The sequence below is a fragment of the Nyctereutes procyonoides genome, unplaced genomic scaffold (assembly GCF_905146905.1).
Source record: "Nyctereutes procyonoides isolate TBG_1078 unplaced genomic scaffold, NYPRO_anot_genome, whole genome shotgun sequence".
Taxonomy (NCBI): Eukaryota; Metazoa; Chordata; class Mammalia; order Carnivora; family Canidae; genus Nyctereutes; species Nyctereutes procyonoides.
In genome coordinates, this window is record NW_026575131.1 from 33,267,453 (window position 1) to 33,285,424 (window position 17,972).

The following is a 17,972-nucleotide window of genomic DNA, read 5'->3' on the forward strand; positions in this document are numbered from 1 at the left end:
ATTTCCTAGAAGGAAATATGACAGCTTCCCCCCCAAAATAATATACTCTTCAAAGAAATTTTTCATGGAAATACTCCTGCATGTACACCAAAATGTATGTACGGGGTATTCGCTGCCAAAATATTTAGTGTAGTTTAAAAAGTTGGAGACGGAGACTGCTGAGCCCCTGTCCGTCCGCCACCACCCGCTCCAGACACAGAACATCCAGTCATGGATAAAAATGAGCTGATGCAGAAGGCCAGACTGGCCAAGCAGGCTGAGCGATATGATGACATGGCAGCCTGCATGATGTCCATAACTGAGGAAAGAGCTGAATTATCCAATGAGGAGAGGAATCTTCTCTCAGTTGCTTATAAAAATGTTGTAGGAGCTCGTAGGTCATCTTGGAGCGTCGTCTCAAGTATTGAGCAAAAGACGGAAGGTGCTGAGAAAAAACAGCAGATGGCTCGAGAATACAGAGAGAAAATTGAGACTGAGCTAAGAGATATCTGCAATGATGTACTGTCTCTCTTGAAAAGGTTTTTGGTCCCCAGTGCTTCACAAGCAGAGAGCAAAGTCTTCTATTTGAAAATGAGAGGAGACTACCACTGTTACTTGGCCAAAGTTGCTGCTGGTGATGACAAGAAAGGGATTGTGGATCAGTCACAACAAGCATACCAAGAAGCTTTTGAAATCAGCAAAAAGGAAATGCAACCAACACATCCTATCAGATTGGGTCTGGCCCTTAACTTCTCTGTTTTCTATTACGAAATTCTGAACTCACGGGAGAAAGCCTGCTCTCTTGCAAAGACAGCTTTTGATGAAGCCATTGCTGAACTTGATACATTAAGTGAAGAGTCAAACAAAGCACGCTAATAATGCAATTACTGAGACACAACTTGACATTGTGGATATCGGACACCCAAAGAGACGAAGCTGAAGCAGGAGAAGGAGGGGAAAATTAACCGGCCTTCCAACTTTTGTCTGCCTTTCTAAAATTTACACAGTAGACCATTTGTCATTCATGCTGTCCCACAAATCGTTTTTTGTTTACGATTTATGACAGGTTATGTTACTTCTATTTGAATTTCTATATTTCCCATATGGTTTTCATGTTGAATATTAGGCGAGTAGAGCCAGTTAACATTTAGGGAGTTGTCTGTTTTCATCTTGAGGTGGCCAATATGGGGATGTGGAATTTTTATACTAGTTATAAATGTTTGGCATAGTACTTTTGGTACATTGTGGCTTCACAAGGGCCAGTGTTAAAACTGCTTCCATGTCTAAGCAAAAAAAAACTTTCTACATATTGGTTTTTCCTGGTGGGGAATAAAAGGGATAATTGGTTCCAGATACAGGTGTAGCTATTGTGGGTACTTTAAGGTTTGGAACACTTACAAGGCTGTAGTAGAAATGGGTATCCCATAGATATTACATGTGAACCATGAGTATCTGTGGAATACTCATTCTCAATGTGCACACCTTTGACTACAGTTGCAGAAGTGTTCCTTTAGTTGTGACCCAGTTTACTCTGGATAAGGGCAGAAATGGTTCACATTCCATTATTTGTAAAGTTACCTGCTGTTTGCTGTCATTATTTTTGCTACACTCCTTTTATTTGTATTTAAATGTTTTAGGCAACCTAAGAACAAATGTACAAGTAAAGATGCAGTAAAAAGGAATTGCTTGATATCCATTACTTTATGGATAAAGTATCCATCCCTTCTCACTTTATCCATTACTTTATTAAGCATAGCAGCAAAACAAAAATTCCATGTATTTAACTTTTTTTGTTGTTGTTTTGGTTTGGTTTTTTGCTTTTGTGATTTTTTTTTTGATACTTGCCTAACATGCATGTGCTGTAAAAATAGTGAACAAGGAAATAACTTGAGATGATGGCTAGCTTTGTTTAATGTCTTATGAAATTTTCATGAACAATCCAAGCATAATTGTTAAGAACACGTGTATTAAGTTCATGTAAGTGGAATAAAAGTTTTATGAATGGAAAAAAAAAGTTGGAGACAACCCTAAGTGCCCATTATCAGAGACATAATTCAATAAATTATGGTTCATCCACCTGATGTAGTGTCAAGCAGCTATTGAAGGGTGAGGTAGAGCTATAGGTACTGATACAGTGTCATGTCCATGTAGAGAAGACCCACTGTAGAGCAACATATATGTCTGACTCCATGTGGATAAAAATGTGTGTGCACATGTGTCTATGATATCAAGCACTTCAAAAAAGGTAGGAAGGAGAAGCATAAACTGTTGGTAATGGTAGCAAATACTAGGTTGGGAAGTAAATATGGGGAAGAATTGAAGGAGATAATCATATCTTGCTCTATGTACTGTTATATTGAATGAATCTTTTATTTTTATTTTTTGAAAGATTTTATTTGAGAGTGAGTGAGAGAGAGAGCATGAGCTGGGGGTGTGGAGGGGCAGAGGGAAAAGCAGACTCTGCTGAGCAGGGAGCCCAATGAGGGGCTTGATCCTAGGACTCTGGGATCATAACTTGAGCTGAAGGCAGATGCTTAATTGACTGAGCCACCCAGGCACCCCTTGAATGAATCCTTTAAAAATAAAAATACGGGACACCTGGGTGGCTCAGCGGTTGAGTGTCTACCTTTGGCTTAGGGTGTGATCCCGGAGTCCTAGGATTGAGTCCCACATCAGGCTTCCTGCATTGAGCCTGCTTCTCCCTCTGCCTATGTCTCTGCCTCTTTCTCTGGGTCTCTCATGAAGAAAATAAATAAAATCTTTAAAAAAATTTTTAAAATAAAAATACATTTTGTTCAGGTGATTTCATATGAAAAATTTAAAATCAAGGGCATGAGCTCAGCAGGGAGTCTGCTTGAGATTATTTCTCCCTCTGCCCCCTCTTCTCTCTTTCTCAAATAAATAGAATAAGTAAAATCTTTAAAAAAAAATAGAGTGTGATATGTGCAAGGCACTATACTGAAAATAATTTTAACTGAATTCAAAATGTAAAAATAAGAAACTATACTCTTGAGATTTGAGAAAAACAAAGGCTGAGATGTTTTTTAAATGTTATAAATTAAGTGAGCTTATTCAGCTAGCATTTATTTAATATCTCTTGTGTGATGGGCACTATAATGGGAGAGAGAGAAATGTGTATGAAACCTCTCAAGTCTCCTGATTCTGGAAAAGATACTATGTGTCTCAAATAACAGTGGCAGATGGGGCCTTAGGAATGACAAAGTGCCAGAGCTGTGAACTGTTCAAGATGACTCAGGAGTTCTAAACTCAGATTTTTAATTTAAATTTAATTTTTAATTTTTCTTATTTAGGGCAGCCCCAGTGGCGCAGCGGTTTGGCGCCGCCTGCAGCCCGGGGTGTGATCCTGGAGACCCGGGATCGAGTCCCACATTGGGCTCCCTGCGTGGAGCCTGCTTCTCCCTCTGCCTGTGTCTCTGCCTCTCTCTCGCTCTCTCTGAATGAATAAATAAATAAATCTTTTAAAAAAATTTCTTATTTAAGCAGAGTTGATATACAATGTTATATTAGTTTCCACGCACATTAAGCTCTGATTTTTTACTTATTTATTTATTTAATAAGCCCAGATTTTTTTTTAAGGTTTTATTTATTTATTCATGAGATAGAGAGAGAGGCAGAGACATAGGCAGAGGGAGAAGCAGGCTCCATGCAGGGAGCCCGATGAGGGACTTGATTCCTGGACTCCAGGATCACACCCGGAGCAGAAGGCAAACTCCTAACCGCTGAGCCACCCAGGCATCTCAAGCTCCAATTTTTAAAACAAATTCCCTTCTCATTAAATTTTAGTTACAGAATGTCAAAATGTCTTCTAATTGTGGATTACATTGGGTGATACATAGGTAGTTTATAAAAAAAACTTAGCGCATTAAACAACCGTAAACCTACAGCATTTGCATTGCCTGTCCAGTTTACAAATGTCACCTCTTTCTAGTCCCACGCATCCATCCACCTATCAATTTGTTCACTCGTTCGACAAATATTTTATTGAGTGTCCACTTTGTCACAGTTCTAGGAGATGCTGAAGGTGTAAGAGCAAAAAATTATTTTATTTCCGAAAACACATTTTAACGTTTAAAAAAATACAGTCTCAAATAGAACATATAATTCCTATGCAAAAGTAAAGGACAAATGTCATTAAAGCTTTGCTTATTGCATTTCACGGACCATGAGCATAATAATTGTATGGTTGATTTGTAAAACTCTGCTAAAACACCTAAGACATTGAGCATTTTTCCTGATGTTAATGATTTGGGACTTAATTGAAATACACAATTAGAAAATAAACTGTTAGCAAAACCTGAGTGAATTTACTAATTAGTAAAACAAAATATAAACCTCTCAATTTTTTACTTCATCTTGTACATATAGATGTTTAAAATGTAGATTATCGAATTTTATGATTCGTAGACTCTTCGATATCAATGTGTCAGGCTTTTTATTTCTGATATCAAAATAAGTATTAAAAGATACTGAGGATAGGGGCACCTGGGTGGTTAAGTTAGGTGTCTGACTCTTGATTTTAGCTCAGGTTGTGATCTCAGGGTTGTGAGATCAAGCCTGGCTTTGGGGTCTGTGCTGGGCATGGAACCTGCTAAGATTCTCTCTCTCCTGCTTCCTCTGCCCCTCCTCCCACCCCCTTTGCACTCCCTCTCTCTCCCCTCAAACAAAAAGATATTGAGGATATATCCATGTTTTTACAACATTTTTCTTCATTTATCGTACCCTTTGATGTTTATATAATGAGATCATTGATGAACGTGTTATGGTGGCCATAAATTGATAAAGTCAGTAGAACAGGGAATTTAGAGACAGAAAATTTGAGTCAAGCCTGTGCCACTGGCTAGTCGGTGGGAATTTACAACTGAACTCTCATTTTCTGTTTTCTTAGCCACAAGAGTAGGGGATTTGTGAAAGAATTAATACAAATATTTTAAATACTTTTGAAGTGGGATCCTGGGTGGCTCAGCGGTTTGGCACCTGCCTTCTGCCCAGTGCATGATCGTGGAGTCCCAGGATCGAGTCCTGCATCAGGCCTCCTGCATGGGGCCTGCTTCTCCCTCTGCCTGTGTCTTTGCTTCTCTCTCACTCCCGCTCTGTGTCTCTCATGAATAAATAAATAAAATCTTTAAAAAAATACTTTAGAAGCTATAAAGCACTATATTCTATGGTTGTATTCATTGTAACATTACTCTAAATAAATAGCATTTATTAGAAACCAATAGTAGACATTATATTAGTGGTGAAACACTATTCTGTCAGAAACAAAACAAGGTCTGTTTTCATCATTATTGTTGTCAACACTGTTCTGTACTTCTAGACCACTGTTGTCCAAAAGAACTTTCTGCAGTGATGGAAATGTTCTGTGTGCTGTCCAATATGGTAGCCACTAGCCACATATGCTATCTACATTTAAACAACCTATCATAAAATTAAAATTAAAATTTGTTTCCTTGGTTGCACTAGTTACATTTTAAGTGCTCATTAGCCATGTGTGTCAGTAGCTACTATCTTTTTAAAATATTTTATTTATTTATTCATGAGTGACAGAGAGAGAGAAGCAGAGACATAGGCAGTGGGAGAAGCAGGCTCCATGCAGGGAGCCTGATATGGGACTCGATCCCGAAACTCCGGGATCATGCCCTGGGCCAAAGGCAGCCACTCAACCACTGAGCCACCCAGGGATCCCAGTAGCTACTATTTGGATAGTGAAGATATAGAACATTTACATCACCTTAAAAAATTCTACTGGATTAGAAGTTCTTTGGTCTATAATTATAATATTTAATAATCACATATCCATCCATCAATTTATTTTATTTTTAAAATAAATGCATTTTATTTTTTTTCAAAGATTTTATTTATTTGAGAGACAGAGAGAGCATGAATAGGGGGAGGGGCAAAGGGAGAGGGAGAAGCAGATTCCCCACTGAGCAGGGAGCCCAACCAGGGGCTTGTCCCGGGATCATGACATGAGCTGAAGGCAGATGCTTAACTGATTGAGCCACAGGTCCCAAATAAATGCATTTTAAAACAAATTGCAAATATATATATATATTTCTCTCTTAACATGCAAATCATTAACTACAGTTCAATACTTATTTATGTTTTAATTGATAAAATTTTATGCAGAGTGAAACAAATCTTAAAGAATACCAATCAATGAGTATTGACAAATGCCTAACTCTGTGTAATACAAACTTCAACAAAGTCTAGAACATTGCCATTGCTACCCAGGTTTCCTGATTCTGCTTCCCATTCAGTCCCCACCTCCACCTCCACCCTTACTTTCTGATTTTTTTCAATACTACTATTTTTCTCTGTTCTTAAACACCACATAAATGAAATCATAATGCAGGTATTCTTTTGTATAAGGTTTCTTTGACTTAGGATATTTTTACATTCATCAAAGTTGTTACATATATTGGTATTATATGCCTTTATACTGCTGAATTGAAGTCAATTGTATAACTATACCATAGTTTGTTTATCCACTTTCCTGTTAGTAGATACCTAGTTGCCAGTTTTGGATGTTATGAATAAAGCTTCTATGAATATTCTCATGCAAGTCTTTTTGTGGATATATGTTTACATTTTTCTAAGAAAGGAATTGTTGGGTCATAACAGGTGTATGTTGGGCAGCTCTGGTGGCCCAGCGGTTTAGCACCGCCCTCAGCCTAGGGCCTGATCCTGGAGACCCAGAATCGAGTCCCATGTCAGGCTCCCTGCATGGAGCCTGCTTCTCCCTCTGCCTGTGTCTCTGCCTCTCTCTCTCTCTCTCTCCCTGTGTCTGTCATGAGTAAATAAATAAAATCTTAAAAAAAAATAACACGTGTATGTTTAGTTGTTTGCTGCTAACATATAGAATTAAGTTGACTTTTGTGTATTTACCTTTTGTTAAAAAAAGATTTTTATTTATTTATTCATTCGAGACACAGAGAGGGAGAGTGAGGCAGAGACACAGGCAGAGAGACAAGCAAGCTCCATGAAGGAGCCCAATGTGGGACTTGATCCTGGGTCTCCAGGATCAGGCCCTGGGCTGAAGATGGCGCTAAACCGCTGAGCCACCCGGGCTGCCCATGTGTATTTACCTTTATTCTATGACTTCACTAAATTTACTTATTAGTTTAAGTAGCTATTTTGTAGATTCTTAAGATTTTTCAATGTAAACAATGATGTCATCTGTGAATAGAGAAGTTTACTTTTTTCTTTCTGATCTATATGACTTTTATTTCTTTTTCTTGCCTTATTGCACTGGTTTAGATCAACATATTGTTGGTTGGAAATACTGAAAGTGAACATCCTTGGCTTGTTAATAATTGTAGAGAAAGCAATCAATATTTCACCATTAAATATGATGTTAGAAGGGGTGCCTAGATGGCTCAGTCAGAGGAGCAAGTGGCTTTTGATCTTGGGGTTGTGAGTCTAACCCCCACAGTTGGCGTAGAGATTACATAAATAAATAAACTTTAAAAATGAATAAATAAGATGTTAGTTGACAATTTCTATAGATGCCCTCTATCAGATTGGGGAAGTTACTTCTAAACCTAATTTGCTATTTTTTTATTACAAAAGAGTATTTTTCTGTAGCTTTAAAGTGATCACATGATTTTCTTCTTTTTTTCTATTAATGATGAATTACATTGATTTTTGAATGTTAAACCATCCTTTTCTTTCTGAGAAAAGCCTCATTTAGTCATAATTTATTATCCTTTTTATATGTTTATATACTTAAAGTTTTTGTGTTTGTATTCCTGAAGGATATTTATCTATAATTTTTCTGGAAATTTTTTGTTATTGGTGCTATTCAGGATTCATACAAAAAATATAGAAAGGCCCCCTTCCATTTTATGAAGGAGTTTGTGTAATATTGGTATTTGCATAAGATTGGTATTCTGTAAGATTTGTATTTGTTAAATATTTGATAAATTTCACCAGTGAAGTTGTCTGGGCCTAGAGTTTTCTTTGTGTGAAAGAATTTCTTTCTTTCTTTCTTTTTTAAAATAATTTCTTAAATAGATACATGACTAATCATATATTCTTCATCTTGTCTCAATTTTGGTAATCATGTTTTTTCAAGATTTTTTTTCAAGATTTTATTTATTTATTCATGGAGACACACACACACACAGAGAGAGAGAGAGAGAGAGAGAGAGAGAGAGAGGCAGAGACACAGGCAGAGGGAGAAGCAGGCTCCATTGCAGGAAGCCCAACGTGGGACTCGATCCTGGGTCTCCAGGATCATGCCCTGGGCTGAAGGCATTGCTAAACTGCTAAGCCACTGGGGCTGCCCTATTTTTTCAAGACTTTTGTGTATTTCATGTAAGTTGTTGAATTTATTGGATAAAGTCATTAATAATATTCTTTTACCTTTTTAATAATTTGTAGTCTCTGTAATAATATCACTTCTTTATTCTTAATGTTGATAATTTGTTTTCTCTTTTATTCTTTTTTTTAAGATTTTATTTTTTTTTTATTTTAAAGGTTTTTTTAAAAAAAGGTTTTGGGGGACACCTGGGTGGCTTAGCGGTTGAACATCTGCTTTTGCTTTTTTTCTTTTTTTGTTAAGTGAAATACTAGATTTATTCAAAGAGAAATGCATAATGCATCTGTGTAGTAATACTGTCTCTGTGTCCCTGAAAACCAGCTATGTAGGCACCTTTGTCTATACACTTAGGCATTGATAACAGGTAATGTTCAGGGCATACATTATGAAGAAAGAAATGAATGAGTAATTGCTAACACATACATATCATGACTACTGAAAATAAGATGAATAGGTAATGAAAATTTAGCACTTAACATCTGACTTTCATCCTGTGGACCTACAGGGAAAAATACAATAATCCATTTTACCCATTACCATCTTACAAAATCAGACCGAATGAATATAAGCAGTGTTTTTTTAATTTTAAAAAAAACCAATTTAATTTCAAACAAATATATTACCATCCTATTCTTTTATCCTGTATATGTATCTAATTGGCAAAACCTTGTGATCACTGAAATCAGTGATGTGATCTCAGAGTCCTGGGATCGAGTCTCACATTGGGCTTCCTGTGAGGAGCCTGCTTCTCCCTCTACCTCTCTGTGTCTCTCATGAATAAATAAATAAATAATAAAAATTAAAAAAAAAAAAAGGTTTTGGGATGCCTGGGTGGGTTCAGCAGTTAAGCATCTGCCTTTGGCTGAGGTCTCCATCCCGGGGTCCTGGCTCCCTATGGGGAGCTTGCTTCTCCCTCTGCCTATGTCTCTGCCTATCTCTTATGAATAAATAAATAAAATCTTTTAAAAAATGTTTTTATTTGAGAGAGAGTGGGGGGAGGGCAGAGGGAGAGAATCTCTGAGCAGACGCCCTGCTGAGCATGGAGCCCAATGTGGGGGCTCCATCTCATGACCCTAAGATCACAACCTAAGCAGAAACCCAGAGTCAGTTGCTTAACTGACTGAGCCACTCAGGCACCCCAAGATTTTATTTTTAAGTGATTTCTACACCCAATGTGGGGCTCTAACTTACAACCCTGAGATCAAGAGTTACAGTGACTCGGGATCCCTGGGTGGTGCAGTGGTTTGGCGCCTGCCTTTGGCCCAGGGCCCGATCCTGGAGACCCAGGATCGAATCCCACGTTGGACTCCCGGTGCATGGAGCCTGCTTCTCCCTCTGCCTGTGTCTCTGCCTCTCTCACTCTCTCTCTCTGTGTGACTATCATAAAAAAAAAAAAAAAAAAAGAGTTGCAGTGACTCAACCAGCCAGGCACCCCTCTTTTGTTCTTGATCAGTCTACCTATAGTTTTATCAATTTTGTTGATTTCAAAAGACCAACTTTATTCATTTTTTTCCAGTTTGTTTTATACTGTGTTCATTTCTGTTCTTATTTTTTTCTCTTGTTCTAACTATGATATTATTTTATCCTTCCACCCCAACCCAGGTTCTTATGATAGAGGCTATGGATAAATTATCTAGTGATACCTAACAAATCAACTAAAGGTAGTTTAAAACAGCAGGATTTATTTACTACCTTTCACAGTTTCTTTGTGTCAGAAATTCAGGAGTTGGGCCACCTGGGTAGCTCAGTGGTTGAACATCTGCCAGCTCAGGTTGTAATCCCTCAGGTCTGGGATTGAGTCCCACATCAGGCTCCCCACAGGGACCCTGCTTCTCCCTTTGCCTGTGTCTCTACCTCTCTGTGTGTCTCACATGAATAAACAAATAAAATCTTTTTTTAAAAAAAGAAATAAATTGGGATCCCTGGGTGGCGCAGCGGTTTGGCACCTGCCTTTGGCCCAGGGCGCGATCCTGGAGATCCAGGATCGAATCCCACATCGGGCTCCCGGTGCATGGAGCCTGCTTCTCCCTCTGCCTGTGTCTCTGCCTCTCTCTCTCTCTCTCTCTCTCTCTGTGACTATCATAAATAAATTAAAAAAATTAAAAAAAAATTAAAAAAAAGAAATAAATTTAGGAGTTATTTGGATACCCAGTCCTGTCTTAGAATATCCACTAAGATTGTGGTGAGATGTCAGTTGGGGCTTCAGTCAACTGAAGGCTTTATTGGGGCTAGAGGATTCACTTTCCAAGTGGTTCACTCATGTAGCTGGCAAGGTGATATTGACTATTGGCAAGAAACTTTAGTTCCTCTCCATGTGGGCTTCTCCACAGGTCTGCTCATATGACCTCATGGCATGGTGGCTGACTTTCTCTGGACAGAACTATCCAAGAGATCAAAGCATAACCTTCAATGCTTTATAAAACCCAACATTGGTGATCACACATGGTCACTTTGTTGTAGTACAGGTCTATTGGTGATAAATCTCTTAGTTTTTGTTTATCTTAAAATGTGTTTATTTTGCCTTCATTTTTAAGAGTTTTTGTTGGATATAGAATTCTGTGTTGAAAAGTATTTTTTTTTTCCTTTTAGCATCTTAAAGATGTTGTTCCATTGTCTTCTGGCCTCCATTGTTTCCGATGAGAATTCAGTCAAATCATACTGTTATTCACATGTATTTAATATGCATTTTTCTCTGCATGCCTTCAAGATTTTCTCTTTGTCTTTGATTTTTATTCATTTGATTACAATATACCTAGGTGCAGTTTTGCTTGTGTTTATCGTGATGAGATTCTTTGAGCTTCTTGAATCTGTAAATATTTTTTAAAGATTTTATTTATTTGAGAGAGATAGCAAGCATGAGGGGTGGGAGGGCCAGAGGGAGAGAGATAAGCAGACTCCCCAGTGAGCAGAGGGCCTGTTGTGGGGCTCAATCCCAGGACTCTGAGATCATGACCCAAACTGAAGGCAGATGTTTAACTGACTGAGCCACCCAGGCACTCTTTGAATCTGTAAATTTATGTCTTTCACCAAATTTTTGAAAACTTCAGCCATTATTTCTTCAAATATTTTTTCTACCATAACTTCTCTGTTTCTCCTTCTGTAATTCCAATTACACATGTTAGATTTGTTTTAGATTGTCTCTAGGTTACTAAGGCTCTGTTAATTTTAATGTTTTTTTTTCCGTGTGTTTTTCACAGAAAACATGACTCTTCTGTCCTCTCCTATAAACTGTTAAGCCTACCTAGTGAATTTTTTATTTCTGATATTTTATTTTTCAGTAATAGAAGTTGTGTTTGGTTCTTCTGTAGTTGTATACTGTCTATATATTCATTTTGAGCATATTTTCATTTATGTCTTTAAGTATATTTACATTAACTGGTTTCAAAACTTGTCAGCAAATTCCAACATCTGTATCAACCCTGGGTCTGTGTCCATTGACTGCATTTTCTTGTGAATATGGGACACATTTTCCAGTTTTTTTGTATGTCTAATAATTTTGGATTGTATCCTGGCCACTGTAAATGATATTTATATTCTCTGGATTCTATTTTGTCTGTCTGAAGAATGTTGATTTTTGCTTATTTGTTTATTTTATCAGGATGTGCTCAAACTGTCTAAACTCTGTCTCCTTTGTGGTTGTCATCAGTCAAAATTTTTGTTCAATCATTTTAGTAGCTGAGATGTTTGGTGTTTTCCAAATGCATGCCAAATTCAGAAGTCAGTCAGGGATTTGGGAAGAATTTATATGCAGCATTTGGGGCCTTTTGCTGTATCTCTTTGCTTCCTAGGATTCTTTCTCACTTCCTAGCTGCTGTAGTTGCTCTAAACCTCTCCTTTTGTTCCTTAAGCCAATAAGACTGTGGATCCTCTCACATGGTGTTGAATGGTGCCTGCTTTCAGACAAAAAGCCATAAAAATGGAAAACTCACCCAATTCAGCTCTTCTAATATTTTCTCTTCTTGAGTTTCTGTTTGGGGACACTTTCCAGTACTGTTGGATAGTTTTTTAAAAATATTTTTTCCAGGGTTTATAATTTATAATATCTTTGGGAGTAGGTACCATAAAAGCTACTTCATTATTACCATAAATGAAGACAGAAATGCCCCTTTTAAGACAGAAATCATAAAGTGTATTATCAACACATTTTACTATGAAACTTCATTTGAGAAAAGACAGCATCAATAAAGTCAAAACATCAAGGGCAAAATGGAGGAAATATTTATCATACATACCAAAGAGTTATAATCTTTAATATATGAAATATATTATATATATTATATATATGAATATATATAAGCTTTAATATATGAAAAACTCTACCCATAAAGAAATAACAATAGGGGCACCTGAGTGACTCAGTCGGTTAAATGTCTGACTCTTGATTTTGGCTCAAGTCATAATCTCAGAGTTGTGAGATTAAGCCCAGTGTAGGGCTCTGGCTTCACACCGGAGCCTTTTTTTTTTTTTTAATTTTTTTTTATTTATTTATGATAGTTACAGAGAGAGAGAGAGAGAGAGAGGCAGAAACACAGGCAGAGGGAGAAGCAGGCTCCATGCACCGGGAGCCTGACGTGGGATTCGATCCCGGGTCTCCAGGATCGCGCCCTGGGCCAAAGGCAGGCGCCAAACCGCTGCGCCACCCAGGGATCCCCACACCGGAGCCTTTTTAAGATGGTTTCTCTCTCTCCCTCTGCCTCCTCCCTATTTGCATATGCATGCACGCACTCTCTAAAAAAAAGAAAAAAGTGAAAAAAGAAACAACAACAAAATACCCTAATTTTTAATAAAATGGGCTAAGGACATGATATGGTCTGAATGTGTGTGTCCCACCAAAATTCATGTGGCAATCCAAATACTCTATATGATGGTATTAGGAAGTGAAGGCCTCTGAGAGGTGATTAGGTCATAAGGGTAGAGCCTTCATGAATGGGATTAGAGTCTTATAAGAGGTCCTGAAGAGTTCCCTGGCTCCTTCTGCCATGTGAAGATAAGGAGAAATCTGCCACCTGGAAAGGAGCCCTCACCCAACCATGCGCGAGTGGCCTGATCTCAGACTTCCTGCCTCTAGAACTGTGAGAAGTAACTTTCTCTTGTTTATCAGCTACTCATTCTGTGGTATTTTGTTAAAACAGCCTGAACAGACTAAGACAGACATAAACCATCATTTCACAAAAGATAGAACACATACTGGCCAATGAACATATGAAGAAATAAATCCCCAACTTTACTTGAAGGAATGCAAAAAGAAACAATGAGATTCTTTCATCCAGTATGAGCCGACCACTGTTTTTGGATGCTAAGGAGTGAATAAAACAGACAAAAATCTTAGAGATAGGAAACAGACAATAGAAAATAAACATAATAAACAGATATATAATATAAATGGAAGAGGTTGAAATTTTGTTTATTCCTCTCAGTGAATTCATTACTCTCTGAAATTACCTCATTCATTAATCTCTAGCATCTAGAATGGTGCCTGACACATATTAAATGCTCTATAAAATTTTGTTGACTGAATGTACAAGAAAATGTCTCCCAACATTTTTAGAGAAATTCTTCCCTTTTATTTTCATCTACCATCCATATATAAAATGGTATTATGTAAGTCCAGATAAAGTCAACTCAAGCAGAATTAAGATATTGGAATGTCCTTGGTGATAAAGAAGAAACTGGGGACTAGAGTTGCATTAGAGCATCATTGCAACTTGTGCCTCTAGGGCACTAATCTGTAGGGGTAAGGATCTCAAGATCTCCACCTCCTGCACTAATGAGATGGTTTACCTAGCTCATCTATTTCCTTTTTCCATTCTTATCATCAGTTAACATATGAGATAATTTACTCACTTATAATTACCGTTATAATTATTCTTTTCTTCCCACCCCCACTCTACCCCATAACCATTGTGAGTTTCATGAAGGCAAGATCCCTATTTTATTATTAGTACTGTGTAGATGCTCAACCAATAGTAGAATGAATGGATGAATGAATGAATGTCTCAAAAGAGAAGGAATCTGGGAAGGTCTTTTTTTTTTAATGTTATGTTATTATTTATTTGACAGAGAGAGAGAAAGAGAGAGCACAAGCAGGGGGAGCTGAAGAGGGAGAGGGAGTAGCAGGCTCCTGGCTGAGCAGGGAGCCAGACATGGGGCTCGATCCCAGGACCCTGGGATCATGACCTGAGCTAAAGGCAGACACTTAACTGACCCAGCCACCCAGGTGCCCCTGAGAAGGTTTTGAATTCTCTCTCTTCCTCCAAGTCTTCCCAGGGTAAGGTTACCCCCTCCTTTGTACAGTCTACATTCATTCCAAGACACTAGAGGCAAAACCTCCATGAGGCATAAATATTTACTATTACTATATTACTATGCAGCATTACTATATTTACTATTATAAGTATTACTATTATTATATTTGTTCATTCTTAGAATGACTTTACATCTATATTTATATATATCCATCCTTCTGTGTGCCTGTTGATGTTTTGTATGTGAATCTTTTGTTCGTTCTAGAGTTTGATTAAGGAGGAATTTAGCTTAATATTTGTGACATCATGACAGGACAAAATCAGATGAACTCGAGCTCCATCCTGTACAGGCCATTTCCTCTAGAAGTGGAGACTTCTTCCCTCTTCCCTGAAGAAATATCTGGTAGTTGTTTAAATACTGGATAAAGTTGAGCTTCTACATTTATTCTCAAGAGGGTTCCGGAAAAAGAGGAGCAGCAGAGTACAAGAGCAGTGAAAGTATGTTTTGAGGGAATGCCTACATCAAAATTTTCCCAATTAGCAGCAATCTTTCTTAATTTCAAGTTTTCTTAAAATGATGAAATTAAAACATTCTGTTCTTGGTTATTTTTATAAATCTTATTGTCTTCATGAAAATTTACCAGCCCCTCAAAAAAGCAACAGAGGGAAATTCTTTAAAAAAATACATTAAATCATGTTCTTTACTTTGCAACCACTGTGGTGGAAGAGAAATTCTTTCCTTTAGTTTGAATAGTCATGCTTTTAAATTGCTTGGTGGTGGCAACATATGATCTTCCTATAAACTTGTCTCTCTCTCATTTAAAAGAAAAGATGAAAGAATGGAATTAACTTATTAATTATTTAAAATACTTGGTGCAACTGTTCCTTATGAATTAATCCAGGCACTTGGAAGACAATTACACTCAGTGTTAATAACATTGCCAACCTTTTCCAGGATGCTGCACTCCAAATACTATTGTGTTTCCATTGACAACATTCACTATTACATATGCATATGAAAAACAGGCATTTTCATCGGAATTACCGTAATAGCATTAAGAGATTATTATTTTTTCCAATTTCCTTGGAAGAAAATTCACTTACATTAGATTATTTATTACTTGACTGCTCTCCTATCTTGCCTGTATGTTTAGGTAACTGGAATCCATGAAAGTATAAACTTCAGAATAAAAGGCATGATTTTATACATTAATGATTTCAAATAAAAGAGGAGTGCTAGTTTGTGCATCACTTCTTCCGAGAAAGTTAAGTCTGTGTTCTGCTTAGGAGAGATAACAATTTTTGTCTCTGTAGGTGGCCCCCCTGGTGTAGCCATTAGTTGCTAATTACTTGCAAACAAATAAACAATTAACTCCTCAAGCTGCTGGCTGGGCGAGTGTTCATTGACATGCTAAAACTTTCTAAGACAGGATTTTAATTAGTGACGTTGTAAATCCAGCCCCCTTGTCTGCGGAGCCATAAGGTGAACTGCAGAAGATCCCAGCCCGGTACACATGGGGCAGAGCCAGCCAAGAGGCAGGGAGAGGCCAGAGCTGTCGTTCTGAGCAGCCCACTCGAGGATGGCTCCCAGTCTTCAGGAGGGTGCTCAGCTTGGGGAACGCAAACCCTCATCCTGCTCCTTTTCGATTGAGAGCATTTTAGGATTGGACCAGAAGAAAGACTGTATTCCTTCAATGAAACCCCACAGGCCCTGGGCAGACACCTGCGGCTCCTCAGGTATGCCACAACTTGGTTTTTTAAAAACTCTTTGTTCTTTTCGTCTGCAGTGTTTATTTTGGCCTTTATTTCATACCATTTAGAGAAAAACTGCAATTTCATCAAACTACATAACTGAAATATCTGGGACTTATAATGCCTCCAGCTGAGTTCTATAGGAAATAAAAAGAATATCAGCCTTAGATCCAAGTAGGTATAAAGTTCATTCACAGGAAATGTCTGCCAACAACCTGCATTTATTTCACAAGGTTCCTTTCATTTGACACATCAGATTTCCTTTTTTTTTTCCCCCACTGAAAGATAAATGACATTCAGAGACCAAAATGTTCTTTAACACCAAGGCAGGATCTTTATTTTTGTTTGCTTTTTGGTTTTTGGTTGATGAGAGGTCAGGTTCCTTGTGAAACCCAGATGAATTCCACTAGGAAAATTAAAGACAAATTCTTGATATTACTTCTTCTAGAACTTCGTGGAGTACAGGATTGGACATCTAAGATGGAGTTTATTTTTCTGTTTCTAGGGAAAGATGTTAACCTCTGCGTTCATATCCCAAGCCTTCCTAATGGGATCTCACTCCCTTGTACTGTGGATCACCCAATGCCAGAAGAGAAATTTTTGAAATACGAAAATTACTTTTCGGCCTCAGAAAGGCTGTCTTTGAAAAGAGAACTGAGCTGGTATAGGGGCCGGAGACCCAGAACTGCTTTTACTCAAAACCAGGTAGGAAGTTTTTCAACTAGTAATGATAATACAAAGGCTTTAACTAGCACCCTGTTGAGCAAAAAAAGCCCAATCACTTTGGGATCGCAGTTAAGAAGCCTTGTTAATGAAACAATAGACTGTATGGAGTTGTTTTATTGTTTAACAGTTTCTGGATAGTCATTCAAAAAAACAAAAACAAAGTCATACATAGATTGCCCAAGATCTAAATGCAGTTATTTTGCTATATAAATCAAAGTCCATTTTATGATGACATACCAAATATCAACACTTTATATAATTATTTCCTTATTCTTAGATTGAAGTGTTGGAAAATGTCTTTAAAGTAAACTGCTATCCCGGCATTGATATCAGAGAAGACTTAGCTCGGAAATTGAATCTAGAGGAAGACAGAATCCAGGTAATTTTCAGATTTAGTTTTTGCTTGTGATGGTTGAAATGGTGAGAACATTCCATTAATATTTCTGAGATCTATTTTATTGTTCCTTAATTTTAGATCTGGTTCCAAAATCGGCGTGCAAAGCTGAAAAGGTCCCATAGAGAATCACAGTTTCTAATGGCGAAAAAAAATTTCAACTCAAATCTCCTGGAAGAGATAGGAAACTAAACGTGTGAGATTATCTTAGAATTGCAGAACCTGAAGAATCAATGGAAATATCAGGTGTTAAGAATGTGATGTTTCTTTTCTGCATTATACTGAATGCTGTCATTTTTTTCTTAAAATATATTGTAAATATTTGCTATTATAACGTGTTACCTATTACACTTGGGCACTTTTAGTTATAATAAAGGCCTTTCCTATATATTTTAATAAGCATTTTCAGAAAAAGCCAGCTATTTTTTAAGTGAGCAAATTTAATCTAATAAATTAGTTCGCTAGAATCAGCAAGCTCATGGCTAAGTGATTCTACAAGCTGGATTCCATTTACAAAAAAATTCAAGTAAAATAG

At 37.4% G+C, this 17,972-nt stretch overlaps 2 protein-coding genes across 2 annotated transcripts; both read left to right on the top strand.

Moving 5' to 3' along the window:
- Window positions 1-210: 210 nt before the first annotated feature.
- Window positions 211-855, top strand: LOC129522314 (14-3-3 protein zeta/delta-like). Its single transcript, XM_055344473.1, has one exon. It carries the CDS (start codon window positions 211-213, stop codon window positions 853-855), a length of 645 nt encoding a protein of 214 aa, XP_055200448.1.
- A 15,290-nt stretch (window positions 856-16,145) lies between these two features.
- HESX1 (HESX homeobox 1) lies at window positions 16,146-17,629 on the top strand. The gene is made up of 4 exons (XM_055344281.1): window positions 16,146-16,302; window positions 16,823-17,022; window positions 17,321-17,422; window positions 17,519-17,629. The coding sequence occupies exons 1-4, from the start codon at window positions 16,146-16,148 to the stop codon at window positions 17,627-17,629; spliced, it is 570 nt and encodes a 189-aa protein (XP_055200256.1).
- The last annotated feature ends 343 nt before the right edge of the window (window positions 17,630-17,972 follow it).